Here is a 20,959-nt window from a genome sequence, read left to right as displayed (position 1 = left end):
TCCGAAGCAAATTAAGTTCCTCTCCTTAAGTGAAGTAACAGCCAGGGGATTGTCTGCAGATGTAAATTGTAGCCTGCTGACCCGACACCATTGTGTGAAGAACCTTGTGGCTCAGGTAAATTAAGCTCTGTGAAAGAATCGCAATCCATCTGCCCAGAGGTGCGGGCATGTTGTCTAAAGTGCACAGCTACAGGCCGGGTGGTGATAATTACAACATTTCATGGCTGACCCCCAAGGCTTGTCATTGAAAAGTTTCACTCAATAAGTTAACTCATCAACACATCGCTGTATATAAATGTACCATAAATGATATAGTGAACACCTTGTCAAAGCCGACCAAGTGCAGGAATTGATATTTGTGAATATGCTATGCAGCTATGTTAGCAAGCTCACAATCAGATATGAAATGTGTTGTTAACCGTGTTTCACGTTACCAAAAAGTGTGGAGATGTGTTAATACACCATGTAGGTTTTAGTCAGATAAATTATTCGGATCTGTACTGTGTGTGTGTGTGTGTGTGTGTGTGTGTGTGTGTGTGTGTGTGTGTGTGTGTGTGTGTGTGTGTGTGTGTGTGTGTGTGTGTGTGTGTGTGCGTGCGTGCGTGCGTGCGTGCGTGCAAGGCTCACAGTGGGAAGATTAATTATTTATTAATTATTATTAATTATTGTCAACAAGGATGTATTTCATAGTTTGTCCCAATAAGGATCATCCCTCTTCAAACTGCAAACAATTTTGTGCTCATCGAACGAATAAACATGTCGTTTTAATATTTTTTTGTAAAACCGGTGCAATGCAACTATGAGCGAGCAGCAACCAAGACAAAAGGTGTTTGTTGAACGTTTTTGTTGAATATTCTAATATTCGATTAGTTACAAACACCCACGCATCGACTAGTTTCTTATCCCGCTTGGAATGAATTAAAACTTTTTTTCATGAAATGTATGTACAGTAATGCTCTTGTGAGAGCAGCGTCCAAAAGTTGTTTGTTGAATATTCTCATATTTCATCATTGATTGCAAAACGCCCGTTAAACAGCGAGCACCGACCTGAAGGGCAAACGTGTTGACTGATTATAGTGAAACAGCAAGATAGGCAGACCTGTCCTTAAGAGGACAACTAGGGACGATAAGAGTTGCAGTTGTGCAGTTGTGCAGTTGTGCAGTTGTGCGGCTTGCCTGCGATTGGCCATGCGGAGATGATTGTGTGGAGATACCATGTGGAAACATAAACACAGATAAAACCGTCAGAGGATGAAGGGAGAGAAGCCGTGCGATCAGCCAACTGTAAAATTGTCTCGGAGTCAATATGGCAGAAAAATACAGCAGCCAGGTTTTACCGTCAGAAAGATTGGCGATCTGAACAACATACAAGATTCTTTTTTAAACACAATTCTCCTTCTTTTTTCACTTTCAGCCCCGCCCCCACCTAATGTTTTCTTTGTGTTTAACCAGATGATCACCACATATCCTCCCATGGAGATTTTTGGCCTTGAACGTAAGCCTGATGCAGCGTTGCTATCTCATGGCTCAGCGGGCTGACGTGTTTGTGTTTGGGTCTGTGTCAGAAGGCTCGGATCAGATACGCCTGGCCGGCCCCCGAGGCCCACCCACCTCTTGCCTAGGCCCATCCAATCACCAGAAGCTTTTCCATCTCAGTCATGGCTGACGTGACTGTCTTCTTTCAGAGGCTGCTGAAGCTATCATTTGAGCTTACTGATATCAAACCAGAAGACCTAATACTCCAGGTCGTCTAGGTGCCAGCCAATGGGGATCCTTATAATAAACAAAGAAATACTGTACATAGATTGGTTCCAACCATGTCATGCTAGCCAGAGCCGTATAATAGAAGAGTTCTGACATCTCCATTCACTCCAATGGACCAGTTTTTTTCCAGGAAGTAGAAAGTGGAACTCTTCAGTAAAAAAAGCAGCACTGTCGAGTTGCATCAAAATAGACAGTGTTGTACTTTGAAAGGGTTTTTCATCCCTTGAAATGAATCAAATTGTACATTATCTGCTTTATTTTAGCATGCAAAAGTAGCGCGAGACCCATTCCTGGCTGTTCATTGGCTAATGATTCTTGCATTTTGGTCCTCCGCTGACGCCACTCTCTTACTAGAGGACACTAATGCTAGCTAGTTGGGAAGGGGGTTGGTCAAAGGGGTCCTTGACCTCTGACCTCAAGATATCTGAATGAGAATGGGTACCCACAAGTCTCCCATTTACAGACATGCCCACTTGATACTAATCCCATGCAGTTTTTGGCAAAAAAAAAAACATGTAGTTTTTCCACATGAAGCATGTGTTATTTTCGCCTATTCTATTTAAATATTTCTGCATAGCGGGATCCCTAAACCATCTTTGCATAAGTTGGGTATGACTGGAAAGTTGAGACTCTTGTGAAGGATTCAAATCAGCCCAATTGTATTGATGTGTGATGATGTTAGTCCCCATAGTAGCCATTTTGTTGTAGTGAGACCATATTTTTTTAAACTTGACCTTACTGTATAAAATGACCTATTTGTGACCTCTAGGATAATCACAACGTCATTTTTCATTTTTGATTTATCCGTCGATTATTTTCTTGATTAATTAGATTAGTTGTTTTGGTCTAGAAAATGTCAGAAAAATGTGGTGACAAATGTCGATCAATGTTTCCCAAAGCCCAAGATGACGTCCTCACATGTCTTGTTTTGTCCACAACTCAAATATATTCAGTTTACTGTCATTGAGAATGAGGGGTAAAGAATCCAGAAAGTATTCACATTTAACAAGCTGGAATCAGATTTTTACTTACAAAAAATAAATAATAATAATAATAATACTCAAACTATTATCCCACAGTAATCAATTATCAAAATAGTTGGCAATTCATTATTTGATAGCTAATCGAGTAATTGTTGCAATGCAACGTGTCAGGTGACCACTGTCAGGTGACCACTGTCAGGTGACCACTGTCAGGTGGCCACAACTTCGGAGATATGCATGACTTATTTTTGTCGGGCTCCACATTACACAATACGCAATACTACACATACTTTAGCTGTGTAAGTATGCTGGCCAAGATTCTGCTTATTATAGCCATTTATCACCATGTCAGCAAATCAAATAGGGATACATAAACCAATGTCACTAAATGATGGATTTGAGATGATCTGTGGATATCTGCTCAGGGGGATGTGTTTGGCGACAGTACGCCTACGCTCTGTCAAAAAAAAGTGACATCCTCGGTGCATTATTATTCCTCGGCGCGGTACAGCTTGAGTTGTTTATGGAAAATTATGCAAAACCAGATCGGCTAATTGAGTTTAGGCTAATTGAGTTTACAAGTTACACATACGTAATGTAGACAGACATAGTGTGTAGCAGCTTAAAATGCTGCGCTACAATTGGAGGCAAATTTGGATTATGCAAATGTTACAATGTACAAAACCACATATTGACACACCCTTGTCATGGAGTGTCACTGAATCATTGAGTCTATATACAAACATTTCACTCTGAAGTGGTGCTGAACAGCCCTCAGATCAGTCTGAAGCGTGTTTTGTTTAGGCCATAGCCCTACAAACATTTCACACTGAAGAGTTGCTGAACAGGCCTCAGATCAGTCTGAAGCGTGTTTTTTTTGTAGGACATACAGTACAAACATCACTCTGAAGAGCTACTGAACAGGCCTCAGATCAGTCTGAAGCGTGTTTTGTTTAGGCCATAGCCCTACAAACATTTCACACTGAAGAGTTGCTGAACAGGCCTCAGATCAGTCTGAAGCGTGTTTTGTGTAGGACATACAGTACAAACATCACTCTGAAGAGCTGCTGAACAGGCCTCAGATCAGTTTGAAGCGTGGTTTGTGTAGGACATACAAACATTTCACTCTGAAGAAGTGCTGAACAGGCCTCAGATCAGTCTGAAGCATGTTTTGTTTATTACATACAGTACAAACATCACTCTGAAGAAGTGTTGAACAGGCCTCAGATCAGTCTGAAGCGTGTTTTGCTGTCGTTCTTCACCTTTGAGCTCTTAAGGGTTGGTGGAAGTTTAGGAGCTTCTTCACCGCGAGCAACAAGCTCGTCCTGTGGTGTCTCTCACACCGAGCGAAACGGAGGCGAAAGCAAATATTCACAAATAGTTTCCGAGGGATGATGATTAGACTGTTGATATTTGCTCCCCTCCGTTGACGTGTTATTTACTGCAGCGGTCCTCCCTCTGAGAGGTGTCGTGATGATACGGCAGATCACACAGTCTGCGGATGGAGAAATGGCAGATGTGGCTGTTATGTGTTCCTGCGAAATCAATCAGAGATACGCACACAGAAGCCTAAACACATAATCTCCTGTAAGAACTAAACCGAGCAGAGCCGCTTACATCTCTGTATTAAGCTCATTTTAAAAAGCTACGCAATGTTGTGCTTTTCCTGCCAAGGTAAATAATGCTGTGCCAGTGTGGGATAAGAAAAAGAGGTGTGGATTAGAAATAAGTTATGAAAAACTATTGGTGGAAACTGTGCACCTCCTACTACTCACGTTTTAAGTTATCCTTTATTTATCCCCTTGGGGAAATTCATCCTCTGCATTTGACCAATCCTCTACTAGGAACCTTCCTAGAACTAGGAGCAGTGGGCAGCCACTGTGCAGCGCCCGGGGACCAACTCCAGTTCTTTTGCCAGTACCTTGGTCAGGGGCACTGACAGGAGTATTAACCCTAACATACATGTCTTTCTTGATTTGATTTCTTGATTTCTTGTTTTGCAATTCTTATCTCTAGGACTGTTCACACTCTATTCTCTGAACCCTGGGCCCACCGCTCGCCATCGAAGGTCGCTTCCCCCAGAATCTCACTCCAAACTTTGGGTGGAACTTGGTCTTTGTTCACACCATAGGCAGAACTGAAGCTTGATGCAGGCTCAAGTTGACCGTTCACACCAGGAGCAGTCTCTCTTTTCCCCCCAGCGCCTCGCTCGGCGCGCCTTGAACCCGCCCACAACTCTCACTGAATTCATGCCTGGCAGCTTCAAGCTTCACGCGTCACGCCTGGAAAATAGGACTGAATCCTGAACGATCGCTTCGGCGCGGCTTCGGCGCGGCTTCGGCGCGGCGTGGCGTGCGGCTGGTGTGAAACTGTGATCGGTCTCACCCGTTAACAAGGACGCCGAAATGAAACGGCGTGACTTTGGCGTGGCTTTGGCGTATGGTGTGAACGGCCACGTGACAATGTTGTGGGTTGTCTACACCTGTCTAAATCAGTTGGCCAGTCTTGAACGTGATTTAATTTAATTGGCCGCTGCACTAACGAGCCACCAGTTTGGGCGCTCCCTAAATGCGGAAGTGATTCTGGAGCTGTTAGCGAGCAGTCCCAATGCTACCGTGCTGTTTTCAAATCTGAAGTTACTCATTGTACATTTAAAAGTACTCAAGTACAATATCTATCATTTAAATTACTCATTACATTACATTACATTACATTACGTCATTTGGCACATGCTTTTATCCAAAGTGACTTACAATAACACATTTTTGTCAGCAGTAGAGCAATCAACTATGCAACACAGTCTATGACAACAACAACTTCTGAAGGAATAGTGGTAAAGTTAAGTTATTTTTATTTTTATTTTTTTAAGAGAGAAAGAATTTAGTTCAAGAAGGGCCCAGATGTAGCATGAAAAGGTGTGTCTTTAGTCTTTTCCGAAAGATCAGCAGTGATTCAGCCGTCCTGACTGAAGGTGGAAGCTCAAGTAAGAGTAAAAGTATAGCACTATCAAATTACTTTAAAAGTACAAATCCCCCAAAATCTACTCAAGTAGACTTGTACTTAAGTACTTTCCACTTTCCATTAGATAGTAAAATCCTGTTTAAAATGTCCTAATGCTTCCTAGCGTCTCCAGGCCTTATTATAATCTATTTGTGTTCCTCTGGCTCCATTCCTCCGGTGGAGAGATGGATGGATGGTTATGATCAGTGCCCTTGTGAGGGGAAGACCGATCATTGGCGAAGTGTTTACTTTAAACCCGACTTCCTTGCGGCCTCTATTATTTGATAGCCTGGGAATAAGACGGTCGCTCCAGGCTTGTTGATTTGTTTATGCTTGTTTACCGAAGTCCTCATAAATTCATAATCATCCTCTCATTTTCCTCCCTGCATCTCCAGGAAAGCAGGCGTTGGAATTGGACAAGCTTGGTCAACTCAGATATGGATGAAGATGGCAAAGCCGGTGACTTTAAGCCTCTTAAGTTTTGTGTCAGAGAGGAAAAGGTTTTTTTTCCATCAGCTTGACGATTTTGATCATCTGCATTGGATTGAGACCAAGAAATCGCTACATGGAATTCAGCAGGATATTGTGTCAATAGAAAAATGATGAGAGAAATCTAGTAAAACGTGTGGATAAGATGGAATAGATATTCTTCAGAAAAAAATATATGAATGGAACATTATTTTGGATGTGAGCATCATAAAAGCTATAATGAGTCTTTTATGATACCCTGCTCTTACCACACCTGTTTAATCTTGGACATTATTACCTTTGAAGCGTCTTCACATCTTTAAAATGTCCTCATTGCGGTGACCATCTGGTTTTATGAGGCTATTGTACCTCCTAGATAGCCAACTTTTCCACTTGTCATCATTGCCTTCCATAAAACTTCAAATATTTAAGAGTGTCATAAAAGTGCCATTGCTATTTAAGGACTTCTGGTATCTACTTAGCTTTGCAGGAAAATTACCCGCTGTGTAGAGTAGAACCCAAATAATTAATTTCTGAGAATGTGAGGTAAATGGTAAATGGCCTGCATTTATATTGCGCTTTTTATCCAAATCGCTTTACAGTCAGTAGGTACATTCACCCATACACACACCGATGGCGGCAGGTTACCACGCAGGGTGCTGACACACCAACGGGAGCGATTTGCGGTTCAGTATCTTGCCCAAGGACACTTCGACATGCAGACTGGAGGAGCCGGGAATCGAACTACCGACCTCTTTTATCCAAAGCGATTAGTGGACGACCCGCTCTACCTCCTGAGCTACAGCCGCCCCATGTGGTGTGTGTCCTTTTTGCCATTTGTGTTCAGAGATACTCCACAGCTCTCTCCATCCGCTTCTGCTTTCAGCTGTTCAGCTAAGCTACTAGCCAGAGGCACTGTCCTCACCTACTGACTCAACCTTCTCACAAGCCCCTTCAGCGTCTAACCCCTCCATTGGAATTAGCAACATCTCACTCTCTTGAACCGTCTTAACCAACTCCTTCTCTGGAGTCATTTCACATGCTAACTCATTCTGTGGATTCTCTCCAGCTGCAGAACCGTTTTCTGTAACACCATTTAACTACCAATGGCTCCTTCTCAAGAGTCGGCTCTACAGCACCTCCTGCAGGTCTAGACCGCTGCTGCACCTCAGTCTCTTATGCCATGGCCACGACAACAACAGCTACATCATTCACATCATCGAACTGAAGCTATTCACCTGGCTCATCTTCTTTCTTTTCCTCAGCTGGAGTCACCACATGGTTGCTCACCTATAACTGGGATGACCTTCTCCCCATACAGCCACGGCATGGCCCAGAAGAACCAGATCAATTCCATTAAAGGGTTAAATGGTATCAACCTCTGCCACTGTCACATAATCAAACACTAAAGCCCAATATATGCTTGCTCTGGCGACACTTTTGAAACCGTCACCAAACAGAAATGAGGACTTGAGTCGACACTCGAGCAGTGTCTGCTACCTAGTGAAATGTTAAAGGAACACTCTGCCCATTTTCAACCAGCTTTGTATCATTAGAACATCAGTAGTATATCAGAAAACTGTAAACGGTTTTGAAGTCTGTCATTTAATTTGCCACGTAATTGAGTGTTATAGTGTGGACCAGTGACATCACTGGTCCACACTAACTCAAATTAATAACTCATTAACTCAAATCAACTCTCAATAACTGTCAAACTAGATGAATGATGAATAGTTTGACAGTTATTGAGAGTTGATTTGAGTTAATGAGTTATTCATTTGAGTTAGTGTGGACCAGTGATGTCACTGGTCCACACTATAACACTCAATTACGTGGCAAATTAAATGACAGACTTCAAAACCGTTTACAGTTTTCTGATATACTACTGATGTTCTAATGATACAAAGCTGGTTGAAAATGGGCGGAGTGTTCCTTTAAGTGTCGCTGACTACGTCACATAGTGTCGCGCAAGTCTGATTGGCTATATAGAGGGCACGCGCGCATGACTTCCTTGTTTTGGTTTTCGCTCGATTGAAATGAATGAACGTGTCCCCGCTATTTTTATCGGCCTGTCCTTGATGTGCGACTTCGTGAAAATCACAAAGAACATCGTGACCAATTTCCCAGAGAGAGGTGGTGAGTTGTGTGGTTGTGTGTCGTTTATATGCGGCTGCAGCCAAGTACGTTACATCTTGCCTCCGACGTGGTTTATGTGCATTCCCTCTCTTCTCTTGGCTGTCTGCACTTATAGCGAGTGTCACGTGACTGTTGCACCGAGGCGAACGTTCACTGAAGTATAAATGCAACGCCATGAGCGACGCTTTCTTTTTCATCTGCGACCATGTGCTGAGCGACAGTTTCTAATAAGTATAAATTAATTAAGCTTAACTCTGAACATAAGAAGAAGACGAGGCATGTGAAAGATTATGTCCCATAAAAGGGCTATCTTGGAACTGCAAGAAAGCTTTGCTTGTTCAACGTCTCTAAAAATACAATAGTAATAGTAATTTTCAGATTTGTGTGTCACTTCAGAGGCCATGACGGTTAACGACATAGAAGGCTGGAGAATAGCATTTTTGTGGAGATCGCCATTTAGACAATGTAGAGAGACAATTTTGCCCAGCAGCATTTTGTCATCATCATTTTTTCCATTATACTATGTCTACATTGTTTTTGTTGCTAACACTTATCCCTGCTGGAAGCAATATTTCTCATATATCCATCGCCTCAAAATTAACTGCGAACTGCCACCTTTGGCGTCTGCTCACACAGTCAGTCAAAGTGTTGAGTGTCATTTTCTCACTCTTGCAAAAACTTTGCCTTTTACACATCTATATTTAACCTCTCCCTTCAATCAAAAGAGCACCACCCAGCAGCACAACTTCCAAGTCCACCAACCAGCTACCTCCCACATCATATTAATTACACCAACTGCCACCTGTCTCACAGCTCTGTCTCGCTAATTCCATGGTGCCGCCGTGGCACCAGTCAATACGACTTCAAGGCTCAGGGCTTCCCAGTAATTGGAACAAACATGGCAGTAGTGATGTTTGGAGCGAAATCTTTGCCAGAGGCGGTGACAGCCGTTTGTATTATCCCCTTTGTCACGGCTCTCAGTGAAGGTACACACAGACCTGATATGCATACTGGCAAACCTAATCCTGATTATGATAATCCTTTACGAAAAAGATAGACTATCACAACCTGTCCTGGAAAGTTTTGTCAGTCAATTAATGTTTGATTGCCGAGATCGTTCACAAATCAAAATGACATTCCTGCAGATGTCTGCGTACGCGTCCTTGACCTACATTCTGTGAAATCTGAATATGTATGTCTCGACTGCAACAGCCATGAAAAATGTAGTTCTTGATTTATTATTTAATTGCACTGTTCTGTCATTGCATACGGTGCTTTCCTTATTACTATATCGGCTCTAATTGCACAAAACAGATGTTTGTTTGAAGTATGGCTCTCGTGTTGATTTGACACATGTACATTATGTATATAATACTGCATGTATTATGTTGTTTTGCCTGAAGGATTTTCTGGCCTTTTGAGCTCATGAGAGAGAAGAGGCTGCTTTGAAGGAGCAAACTAGCCCAGATCCTCTGTGGGCTAGCCCAGATCCTCTGTGGGCTAGCCCAGATCGTCTCTGGGCTAGGCCAGATCGTCTGTGGGCTAGCCCAGATCCTCTGTGGGCTAGCCCAGATCGTCTCTGGGCTAGGCCAGATCGTCTGTGGGCTAGCCCACAGAGGATCTGGACTAGCCCAGATCATCTGTGGGCTACCCCAGATCCTCTGTGGGCTAGCCCAGATCCTCTGGTTACATGCTGCCACTCCGACTTGCTGCCACTCTGACGTTCTGCCACTCCGAAATATCGGCACTCAGAAAGGGATCATGTCTATGTTCCCCGGGTTCTATATTCCCCGTTTTCCCACGCGAAACCTAACCTCCCCCCATGCCTAAACCTAACCTCCCCCAGACCCTAACCCAAAACCTAACCTCTCCCACCCTCACGCCTAAACATAAGGTCGGCATTGCGGCTTCTAAGGTGAACGACCGCCAGTCCGAATAATGGAAGTTAACGTTCGGAGTGGCAGGGCTTCGGAAAGGCAGACAGTTACCATCCTCTGTGGGCTAGCTCCTCTCTGGGCTAGGCAATGAGCCGGGAGGACTTCTGTCTGTCTCCTCAGTGACAACTAGGCAGCTTTTGTCTTCGACTAACCGCAGGTCTGCCTTGTTTCTCACTCAGCCAAGCATGAGCAATATATGCAGACTCTACCTTCTGCTTCATCTTCTGAGCCACTGAACAAGCTTATTCTCGACAACGTTTTGACTGAGGTGCTTCTAGGAAAGCTTCATTGCCACTTTTGTGTGTGTGTGTGAGTGAATAGTGTGTTTGAGGAACCACATACATTGACAGATAAAGCTGCTGTTTTGATCAAGTTTGTTTTTGGTTTCAAATTTGATGTCTAACTAGCTGTTGCCTTGTTATCGCTATTATCCTCAGTGATAGCTAGCCAGCTAGCTTGTAAGATAGCTAGAATTTTGGGAAAAGTGATGACATCATGTAATATGCAGTTGTAGCCTATTCTTCACTGTGGCAATTACACATGTGAACACACAACTTAACCCATTGATACCTGATGCAGCATTTGCATGTATATCCCTCATTTGTGTGTGTATCCCTTTAAGACCGCGAACCGCTGCATCAGGTATCAATGGGTTAAACACCAACAGATGGGGGGCTGCTAATAAGTAGCATAGACATGCTAACTACCTCAAAGGCAACAGATGCATATGAATAGATTTTCACTGATAAACAATATGAGCAGTCTGTGAACTACGAGTTAAGAATGTTCAGGTAGATATTAGTCCAGACAGCTCAAGGAATTCCAGGCAGCAAAATGGTGCCTCAGAGAGACGACCCACGAACAGTGTCTTCAAGGCATCCTAAACAATGCTAGTTAATGCCAGGCTCATAAAGGTAGTTACCGCAGGCGTTTCAGTTATTTGCAGGTCAACAAGGAACAATGAAAACCTTACAGCCCCATAACAACTTCAGCACATAGTAGATTCTTGCCATTCTGATAAGAATAAAATGAACTGTCAGTGGACAGCGAAAACTATCCTGGGCATCAGGTGCTGAACAGAAAACCAAACAGTTGATCTGAGAAAAAGATTAAAAAAGACATATAAGCAAAACTGCTTTATCATAAATATACATACCAATATGGTTTAATATACATATTAAACCACTTTCAATTTGCCTACAAACAAATACACTTTTTTCTGCGTGTTTCAAGCTAATCCAAAAACCAAGAGTTCACCAAAATTGTATTGAATTTGTAATGATGCAAAACTTGCATGTCAATCTTTGCCATATCTGTTGATTTGGCAAAGATGATGTTAATGTTGCCGAAGTTCTCACAATAATGCGGTGAATTGGTTGAATTTGCATGAATGATTGCAAACTGCTTGAGCATCTGCCTCTAGTAATATAGATCTCTGCCTCATTTTATTATTGATATGATTTTGGAGCTCATAATCCTAATCAAAGTGATTTTCAGGCCAATTAAAATGCATCACTTCGGAGTAAGCTGTCAATATTGCATTTTAGTCGAAAATGTAAATGGGACGGGCAAAGGAAAACATTAAATATGTCTGCTTGCATCTGCGTTTTATGTACAACTAACTAATCACTCCACTAATTGTCTGGAGGGAAGTATATGATTATAGGAAATGATCGTGATATGCCAATCTTTATTTCAATCATGAGAGACCAGTTGGTAAGATTTAAGCAGCTTTATTCAACGCATGGCATGGCTCCTACTTTGGCGTATGACTCCATTGTAAGATGACGCCCCTCTTGTGGTGAGAGGGGGGCATCTGTTTAGCTAGGATAGACTAGAGCAGTGGTTCTCAAATTCTTTCACATGAAGGACCCCTAAACTGACAAAAATTAGACCACGGACCCCCATTTGATAGGATTTTGTCCCACGGTCCCCCATATGATAATAAGATTGATGCTGTTCGATGTTTTATTACAGAAAGTGTATAAAACCCATGACCAAAATAGTCATTGTGTTACTTATGAATGGAATTGTAGCGAAAATAAATGACCCCCCTTTTGGCTGGGGACCCCCTGGAACCCCCTCAAGGACCCCTGGGGGTCCCCGGACCCCCATTTGAGAACCACTGGACTAGAGAATCCCCCCCATGTAAGATGACGCCCCTCTTGTGGTGAGAGGGGGGCATCTGTTTAGCTACAGGAGTCAAGGCTCGTCGGTGGCAGACTGGGGAGGTGGGTGGGGCGAAACGAGAGCTCAGTGGACACAAACGGCCGAGATGCCAGCTGCTGCTACGATTCGGCCAGAGGGGAAGCAGGAAGGTGAGCTAAAATCTTCGCTACATATACTAGGATTGAACTGGCGACGACTGACATCATAACTGACGTCATACCTCATAACTGACGTCTGCGGCCACACTTGAATTTAAATCAAGTGTGAAGGGTTTGCATCGCAAAGACGTATAAATAAGTTTGAACGAAACCGGGATAAGAACCAAGAATGAAATGATTGAAATTTTCAATCTAGGAGCGAATAGCAGCAGTGTGAGCCAGAGACGAGATGCAAACCATGCATCCCTTTGGGGAAGAGGAATATGGATTATAAGATCCTACCGCCGGTCCACAGAAACACAGGCAATCACTCAGCTGTTTGATATCCTCTTGTAAATGGTGGTTGCCGCTATGCTTTGTACTCACTGTGAAGAATATTAGGATGAGTATGATCTATGTATTTTTATATATGACAACTTTTAAGGAGAAGTCGCACGCTCTCTGGTGCTGTTGTAACCCCCGCGAGAGTCTTTGTATTGCGTCGACCAGCTTGCAGCATGTTACAAGAGATTGTATATGTGTTTCAGCTTATGGATCCCAACGGTATAGTGAAACACATTGCTTACTCAATGCAAGAAGAGATGTGTGTGTGTGTGTGTGGGGGGGGGGGGGGATGCATATGCATACATGTACAATCTCACATGTGAATGCGTGCATGTCATGTATGTCGTGGTGGTCGTTTTCAGAGCCTAGTTTTTCGGCCAATAGCAGGGCAGCACACTTAAGTGTTTCCTCATCGAGATGTGTGGCCCTACACATTTTTATTGCGCGGAATTGGGCACCGGATGGCTCCGATGTAATCTCTCCGGTCTGCTATTAATCATACTGTGCAGATGCAAGGAAAAACACCGCAGTAAAGGTCACAAAGAGGTGGATTTCCCTCTATTTATTCCACACGATGCTGTCACATGTTAGCTATAAGTGGACGATGAGAAGTTACGCAAACACAAAAGAGCCATGGTCATATCTATTTACTATTGATTTTTGCATTTTTTAAATATATATATACATTATTTTTGCATTTCTTATATTTAAAAAGGTGTGCCCTCAACAATTGTAGCCCATGTTGAGACCCAACAAATTTAATTCCAGCTCCTCACATACTAACAATCTCATTAGTGCCATGAAAGCTTGTTTGTTGTGCTACAACAGCAGGTATGCCCAGGGGTTAAATTGGGCCGCAGCCAATCAGAGCACAGCTCTGGCTTACAGGTTTCAGTCCATGACACATCAGCCTCCAGCCATGCACGCCTCCTCCATACAGAAAATATGGTGGCCATGTGGGGCCAAAGCTGTCTTTTTGCCCCCTCTACACATTTGAGCAGCAGTGTTGGAGAAGCATAGATATACAATACAAGCTACCAATTACTTCACACTGGAAGAAGCTGACTTATAGCAAAGCTACTATTATAGAGACATATAGTGTGGTTAGGCTATGCAGACAGTGCAGTTGAAACATGTAGAAACTGTCATATCTGCAATGCAACATGAAATATTAACAACATAAATACATACATAATGTCACATGGCTACAAAACACAGCTGAGCCATATTGTAAAAAATAAATACAAAATAAACACGATTCAGTTCAGTGCGTGTGTGTGCGTGTGTGTGTGAGAGAGAGAGAGAGAGAGACACACACCGAGAGAGAGGTTAGACTCTGCTGCAATTAGGGAAAAGGGAGAGCCGCTTGATTGGTCAAAGGAGTTTTTGAATCAATAGAGTAGAGGCAGTTCAAAGAAGAAACACCTCAGAATGGCAAAAACGTCATTGATCAGAATGCTTCGAATTTAGTTGAGCTAACAGCAAACTACTACAACACCGATAGATACATTCAACAGGTAGCTGACAAAATAATTGATATAGTTGGTTTCAAAATATGTTTATTTGGGATTTTTTTGACTGAGTTCTATGCAACATTGTAGTGTCAACGTGAGAGGGAAATTATGGAAATTTGTGTTAAAATATGAGTAACATTCTCTTTGAAACTTCAAGGATTAAACTTAAAAGCGATCCATAAGAAAACCACTTACCCCATACTGTGCCTGAGTATTCACATGGAGGGTCCACCATATCATAAGATCCCATTAAAATGCATGAATGCGATGTGATCTCCGCTTTGTTGGCAAGAAAGACAGAATTCAAACATATTTGAAAGGAAAATGTTCAAAACGATATGATGTGACACTTTAAGCAGATTTTGTCCCAAATAGATGAAGCAAAGGGTATGCAAACTAGAATGTTATTTGAATACTTTAACATAACATGTATTTTTAGCTTTGCGTAGAACCCAGACAAAAAAAAATTAATCATGCATTTTGAAAAAACTTCGCTGCATAATAAAATGTGAATGTTGCCGTTATTTTGTCAGTTACCTGTATCCAGTGTTGGGGGTAACTCATTACAAAAGTATCATATTACATGTAATATATTACTTTTAGCAGTAACTCAATAATATAACTGATTACAATATGATTTCAATAATATTATACCAGTTACTCTGTCAAGTTACAAATTTAGTTACTTTTCTTTTTATTTAAAGCACATATTTAAATAAAGATACAATCATTTCCTAATCAAATTGTGTGTTTTTATGCAAATAACCACTATAGATGACAATAACAAAGGAAAAACATTACATTTTAGAATTGTGGGCGGTTTAACACTGACTTGAAGATGGTATAAATTATTTTTCGGGATGTTCCGGGGCCGCGATGTCATTCTGCTACTGCTGTTATTTTGGTGAAAGTAACGCAAAAGTAGTGTTATAATAAGTAATGAGTTACTCTACGCAGATGGTAATATTGTAAAGTAACTTAGTAATATGTAGTATATTACATTTTGAAAGTAACTTGCCCAACGCTGCCTGTATCTGCTCTATATAATCAGCACTGCGGTTCAGTCGCACAGTGCCGACACAGAGGATAGAAGCCACAACAGAGCAGAGAGAGGCTATTAGGATAGAAAAGGTGCAGATAACAGCATCACTGCTGATAGAACGCATGAAGAAGATAGCAGCCTTATTTCACCAAAGCCAACCCCGTTTGAGAGCTTACAGTTGCGAGGGATTGTCATCAGAATTACATCTGGAGGACCTCGAGCCGCCGGACTAAATTACTACTTTTTTTTTTCTCCTAGCTATGTATTGTTGAAAGAGAGCGACCCAATTTTGGGGTTAGGCTTTTGAATGCGGATATTCAAGTTCAAAGCAACATGGGCCCATCTACTAAGTCTACTGCACGCTTATCACAAGTGCTGCACTTCTAAGAAGAAGCTGCACTTCTAAGAAGAAAATCGCGCACGCACACACGCGCACGCACACGCGCACACACACACACACACACACATGCACACGCACACACGATGGAGAGAGTGCTCTCAGCAAATGTCTCTCCAGTGAGTGAGTGAGTGAGTGTACCGTGGCTGATTAAAGGAGCTTCTACAGAACAATATTGAGATGTGAGTGAATTTGACTCGCTGTGTCCAGTGACCATGACCATTATCATCAGCTCAAGTGTTTGTCAATCAAGCCATGCAGCTAACATACTGTAGGAACTGACACTGTATGAAGACATAACATGAATAATAAAATAAACCGATAGACCCTTCTCACGGGGGGGGGGGGGGGGGGGGGGGGGGGGGGCATTTCGTGTCAAAAAGGCAGGGTAAACACAGGTGCAAGCAAAACACTAATGAGGGTTTCAAACTTCCATAATAGACCCTTTTCACGGGGGCCATTTTGTGCCCGAAAAGGCAGGGTAAACACAGGTGCAAGCAAAACACTAATGAGGGGTTCCAACTTTAGACTCATGGAAGTTGGAAACACTCATTAGTATATTGCTTGCTCCTGGGTTTGCCCTGCCTTTTCGACACAAAATGGCCCCCGTGAAAAGGGTCTATCGTGACTATTGTTCTCTGGAGCAGGTTTAATGCCTCCACCTCCATCAAACATACATGTAACATTCAATGCCACTGCCTCCGCTGCATGTACGCACGCGCGCACACACGCGCGGACACACGCACACACATGACATGCATACACCTGCCGACCACGTGTGAATCACTGCTTCCCCACATCACATAGCTCTATTTAACCGCTGATTCACTCACAAAGACCACACCAAGTATGAAGGAAAGGCAGTTTATTGTAGGTGAAATTGTGAACGGGCTTGTGACGTGGCGTCTGGGAACCCGAGCGTAAGACTCTGAGTGGGGGTAGCGTCTCGGGTAAAGCGCAGCTTCACCGGATGAAGTCCCGGCTTCATCGTGCCCCCCAGGTTCCTGTGCAGGAGGAGAGAAGATTATGCAGATGACAGCACCAAACCTATAACATGCATGTCTTTCGTGGTGGGAGGAAACCGGAGTACCTGGAGAAAACCCACGTGTGCACGAGGAGAACATGCAAACTCCACGCGGGAAGGACCTGGGACCCAGGACCTGAGACCCAGGACCTGAGACCCAGGACCTGGGACCCAGGACCTGAGACCCAGGACCTTGCGCGAGGCGACATTGCTAACCACTGGGCTGCCGTGCCGCCCCCTAACTAATTGGGGTTGGGAGGGAGGGTCGTGGCGACTGGCAAATGGGAGAGGAGTGGGGGTAGTAGGCATGCTTATGTAGGCTAAGCCAGTGGTTCTCAAATGGGGGTCCGGGGACCCCCAGGGGTCCGTGGTACTTTGCCAGGGGGTCCGCGAAAAGTTTTCAGGGAAATAAAAATAAAAACTATTTTTTTTGCAAAAAGCTTCATAGTTCAACGAAAATATTTTATGCTTTAAATCTAAAATGGTTGATGGATTACATTCTAATCTAACAAACCTATCAATTTAAAAGTCAAGCACGTTAGCGTGGAAACAATTAAGCTTAGCCCAAAATCACAAATCAGAATGAGGGGGTCCCCGGTATATTTTCTATCTTGTGAGGGGTGCTTGGCTGAAAAACCTTTGAGAACCTCTGGGCTAAAGCAGTGTGATTGAGCGCAGGTGGTTGAGTCGGAGAGGCACAGGTGATTGCAAACGAGGGAGAACGGTTGTTGTGGTCTAGTTCCTGGACTTCAGTTATCACAATAACTCCATGTCACCTGCAGATGAATTGTAATATCACCTTTTCATGTGTTTCAAATCAGAATTTTGATCATAGCGATTTTTAGTCGTGCTCCCCAAGAGAAGAAATGACAGTTGGGACTTTTATTCATATTGATCTTTTGTGTCTGTGGATTGCTTGTGTTTTTCTCCTGCTCGTGAGGTTCTGCTTAAGTCTACTTCTTAACCCCTCTGCCTCCTGTGCCCCGCTCACAGCTATACGCTACGTGTGGTGGGCAACGGTATCAAGGCCCAGACTGCCAACCCTGAAGTCAGAGTGAAGGGAGCTGACCCGGTGATCCATCAGATCATAGACAAGCTGAAACACATCAACCAGGTGAGCTCCTACCCCCAAGTACCCCCCCCCCCCCTCTCTCTCTCTCTCTCTCTCTCTCTCTCTCTCTCTCTCTCTCCAAATATTTTCATTTTTCTCCCTTCTTTCTCTATTGTATCTGTTATTAAGCATCCCCATGTTCTTTCTATCTGGATGTCCATCTGTCTGTGCAGTGTGTGTATCTGTTTGCCCTACTTACTGTAACTAGCTTCTATGGTAACCTAATCATCCTCTATGCCAGGGGTTCTCAACCTTTGGTAACTTAAAGGAACACTCCGCCCATTTTCAACCAGCTTTGTATCATTAGAACATCAGTAGTATATCTGAAAACTGTAAACGGTTTTGAAGTCTGTCATTTAATTTGACAGTTATTGAGTGTTAAAGTTTGGACCAGTGACATCACTGGTCCACACTAACTCAAATTAATAACTCATTAACTCAAATCAACTCTCAATAACTGTCAAACTAGATGAATGATGAATAGTTTGACAGTTATTGAGAGTTGATTTGAGTTAATGAGTTATTAATTTGAGTTAGTGTGGACCAGTGATGCCACTGGTCCACACTTTAACACTCAATAACTGTCAAATTAAATGACAGACTTCAAAACCGTTTACAGTTTTCTGATATACTACTGATGTTCTAATGATACAAAGCTGGTTGAAAATGGGCGGAGTGTTCCTTTAAGGCCCACTTCTGATTGTTAAAACAGTTCTGAGGACCACCTTCCCAGATAAATGAAAGGGAGAGAGAAAAAAGTAATTGAAATTATGCATTTCAATTGGAGGTTTTTGATCTACGTATATAATTCTTGAGCACATTTAGATATAAAAATGAATAAATAAATAGCTGTAATCACACTTTTTTATTTTATTTTTTATTAATCTATTTGGCAATACCACTGTCTCCGTGGCCCACTACACCAGGGGTGCGCAACTATTTTTCATGAGGGGGCCACATGAGAAACCCAGATTGTTGCCGGGGGCCGAACAAATATTGTCATGCCGTAACCCATGGATGGGCAACTTTGATGATAGAGAGGGCCACAACAAATGTCCTCGCTACCAGGTTTTGCTACGGGCCGAACGGCGCCGGCGCGAAAAATTTGGGGCATTTGAAGCCAGGTTTAGAGGAATAACTAATTTTAAATGAACAGTTGTGATGTCATTATTCAGTCCAATATTTGATCCTTTTCTCACTCACTCCTATGTCACCACCTGCTCTCAGGGCTTGAAATTAACTTTTTTGACCACCTGCCAATATGGCTGCTAGATTTTAAAGTTACAAGCCAATTAGAATTTCCACTAGCCGAAATGTTTTTCTTGAAATAAACCAGAATATGAGTGGGTTAATTTAAGCATAAGTATCAGTAAGTGGCCCGGGATTCTCAAAGCCTGTGTTGAGGGTCACACAAACAAAAATGCACTCTTGAAGCTAAATAAATCCAAAACCAATGAGTTAATTATTTAAATTTCTACTTCAATGTAGCCTTTTAGTCATAAAGATTATTGAAAGATATTCCATATTCCAGACTGAAATGCTATAACAGAAGTGGAGTATTGGCCAGAATGACATGAACATTTGGACACTTATTCAGCCGGTATCTTGCATGTTGCGTTCAGGTGCACTGTAAATTATTTTTTTTGCAATTCCATCGCGGGCCACACAGATGGCGCCCGAGGGCCGCATGCAGCCCGCGGGCCGTATTTTGCCCATGTGTGCACTACACAGTGCAAAATAAGGTACCAAAGTATCTCTCCTTAGCTTTTGGGTTTGACCTTTGAAGCACATAGAAACAACTAGCAAGCAAAATAAAATAAAAACTGCTCAAAAAGCCGACGCCACACGTATTGTTTACTTTCGGATAATTCTAATGAAGAGTTAATTAGTTGACATAATCCTTCATCTTACCCGTAAGTAGTGTGTAATAGGGGAGTTAGTCTCAAAGCGAAATCAACAAAGCACACCAGGGGATGAAAATAATAATAATAATAATAATCTATGATTACATTATTTACAAACCCATTTGATCTGCTTTGTGTATTTTCATATTTACCAAAATCCTTTTTTCTGCCCTTAGTCAAAATCAATATCGCTTTGCCATCAGCCAGCGTGGTTGTCGGCACTTCTGTGCTGCTGGGGATGCAGTGTTGCGTATCTGGAAGATGAGATTAGGGAGTTTCTGGAAGCACACTCTCTCTGCTGGAGCTCCAGCAAGCAGCAGTGGCTCCCCACGTCTGCTCCTCTGGCTTCCCAAGAGGCAGGCTGAAGGCCTCTCTTGACCTGGTGTTGGCACTACCCCCCCTGTTCTCCCCCCCCACACACAGACACACACACACCATCTGTGGGCTGTCACAAGTCACATACATCTATATCACCACCCTTAGAGAGCGAGAGATCTGTCTCATTGACATGCAGTTACTGTGTGTGTGTGTGTGTGTGTGTGTGTGTGTGTGTGTGTGTGTGTGTGTGTGCATTTTTTTTACAACTGATAGTACATGTTTGTAATTACGGAGAGAGTAAAGTACTGAAAAAAGGTACCGTTGGGTACTGGTACCGAATTCTAGGTACCAGAACCGGTATCGGTTCAATTGTGAATGGTACCCAATAGGGATGGGAATTTCATGCATTTTCCTTAACCGTTAGTTGCGCACCTTAACAATCAGTTAATCGGTTATTGCTAACGTAGTTTCTCTCCCCCAAACGCCCCCCCCCCCCCCCCAGCAAATGGCAGCATCTCCTTTTCCACCATAAAGCAAGGCTTCTGTGTTATTGCCTCTGCATGCACGATGCCTGCTCCAATCGCCTAGTATTAAATATTTAGCTATAACTTTTATGAGTCAAAACAGTTAATTAATTTTAATCGGCTACATTCTTAACGGCAGTTAACCGACTACCGGTTAATCATTAACATCCTTAGTACCCAGCCCTA

General features: G+C 42.8%; 1 protein-coding gene across 2 annotated transcripts in view; it reads left to right on the top strand.

Annotated features, from left to right (window-relative positions):
* The window catches only part of gpc5a (glypican 5a), a 166,285-nt gene that overhangs the window by 70,926 nt on the left and 74,400 nt on the right, over window positions 1–20,959 (top strand). For both annotated transcript variants that reach the window (XM_083662136.1, XM_083662137.1), the window contains exon 7: window positions 17,910–18,030. In XM_083662136.1, the coding sequence (XP_083518262.1) occupies window positions 17,910–18,030 (121 nt within the window). The remainder of the gene's footprint in view (window positions 1–17,909; window positions 18,031–20,959) is intronic.

Source organism: Poromitra crassiceps, assembly GCF_964638095.1.
Source record: "Poromitra crassiceps genome assembly, chromosome: 28".
NCBI classification, from domain to species: Eukaryota; Metazoa; Chordata; class Actinopteri; order Beryciformes; family Melamphaidae; genus Poromitra; species Poromitra crassiceps.
Note: the sequence above shows the minus strand (reverse complement) of the source record. Positions and strands in the feature narration are given on the sequence as shown.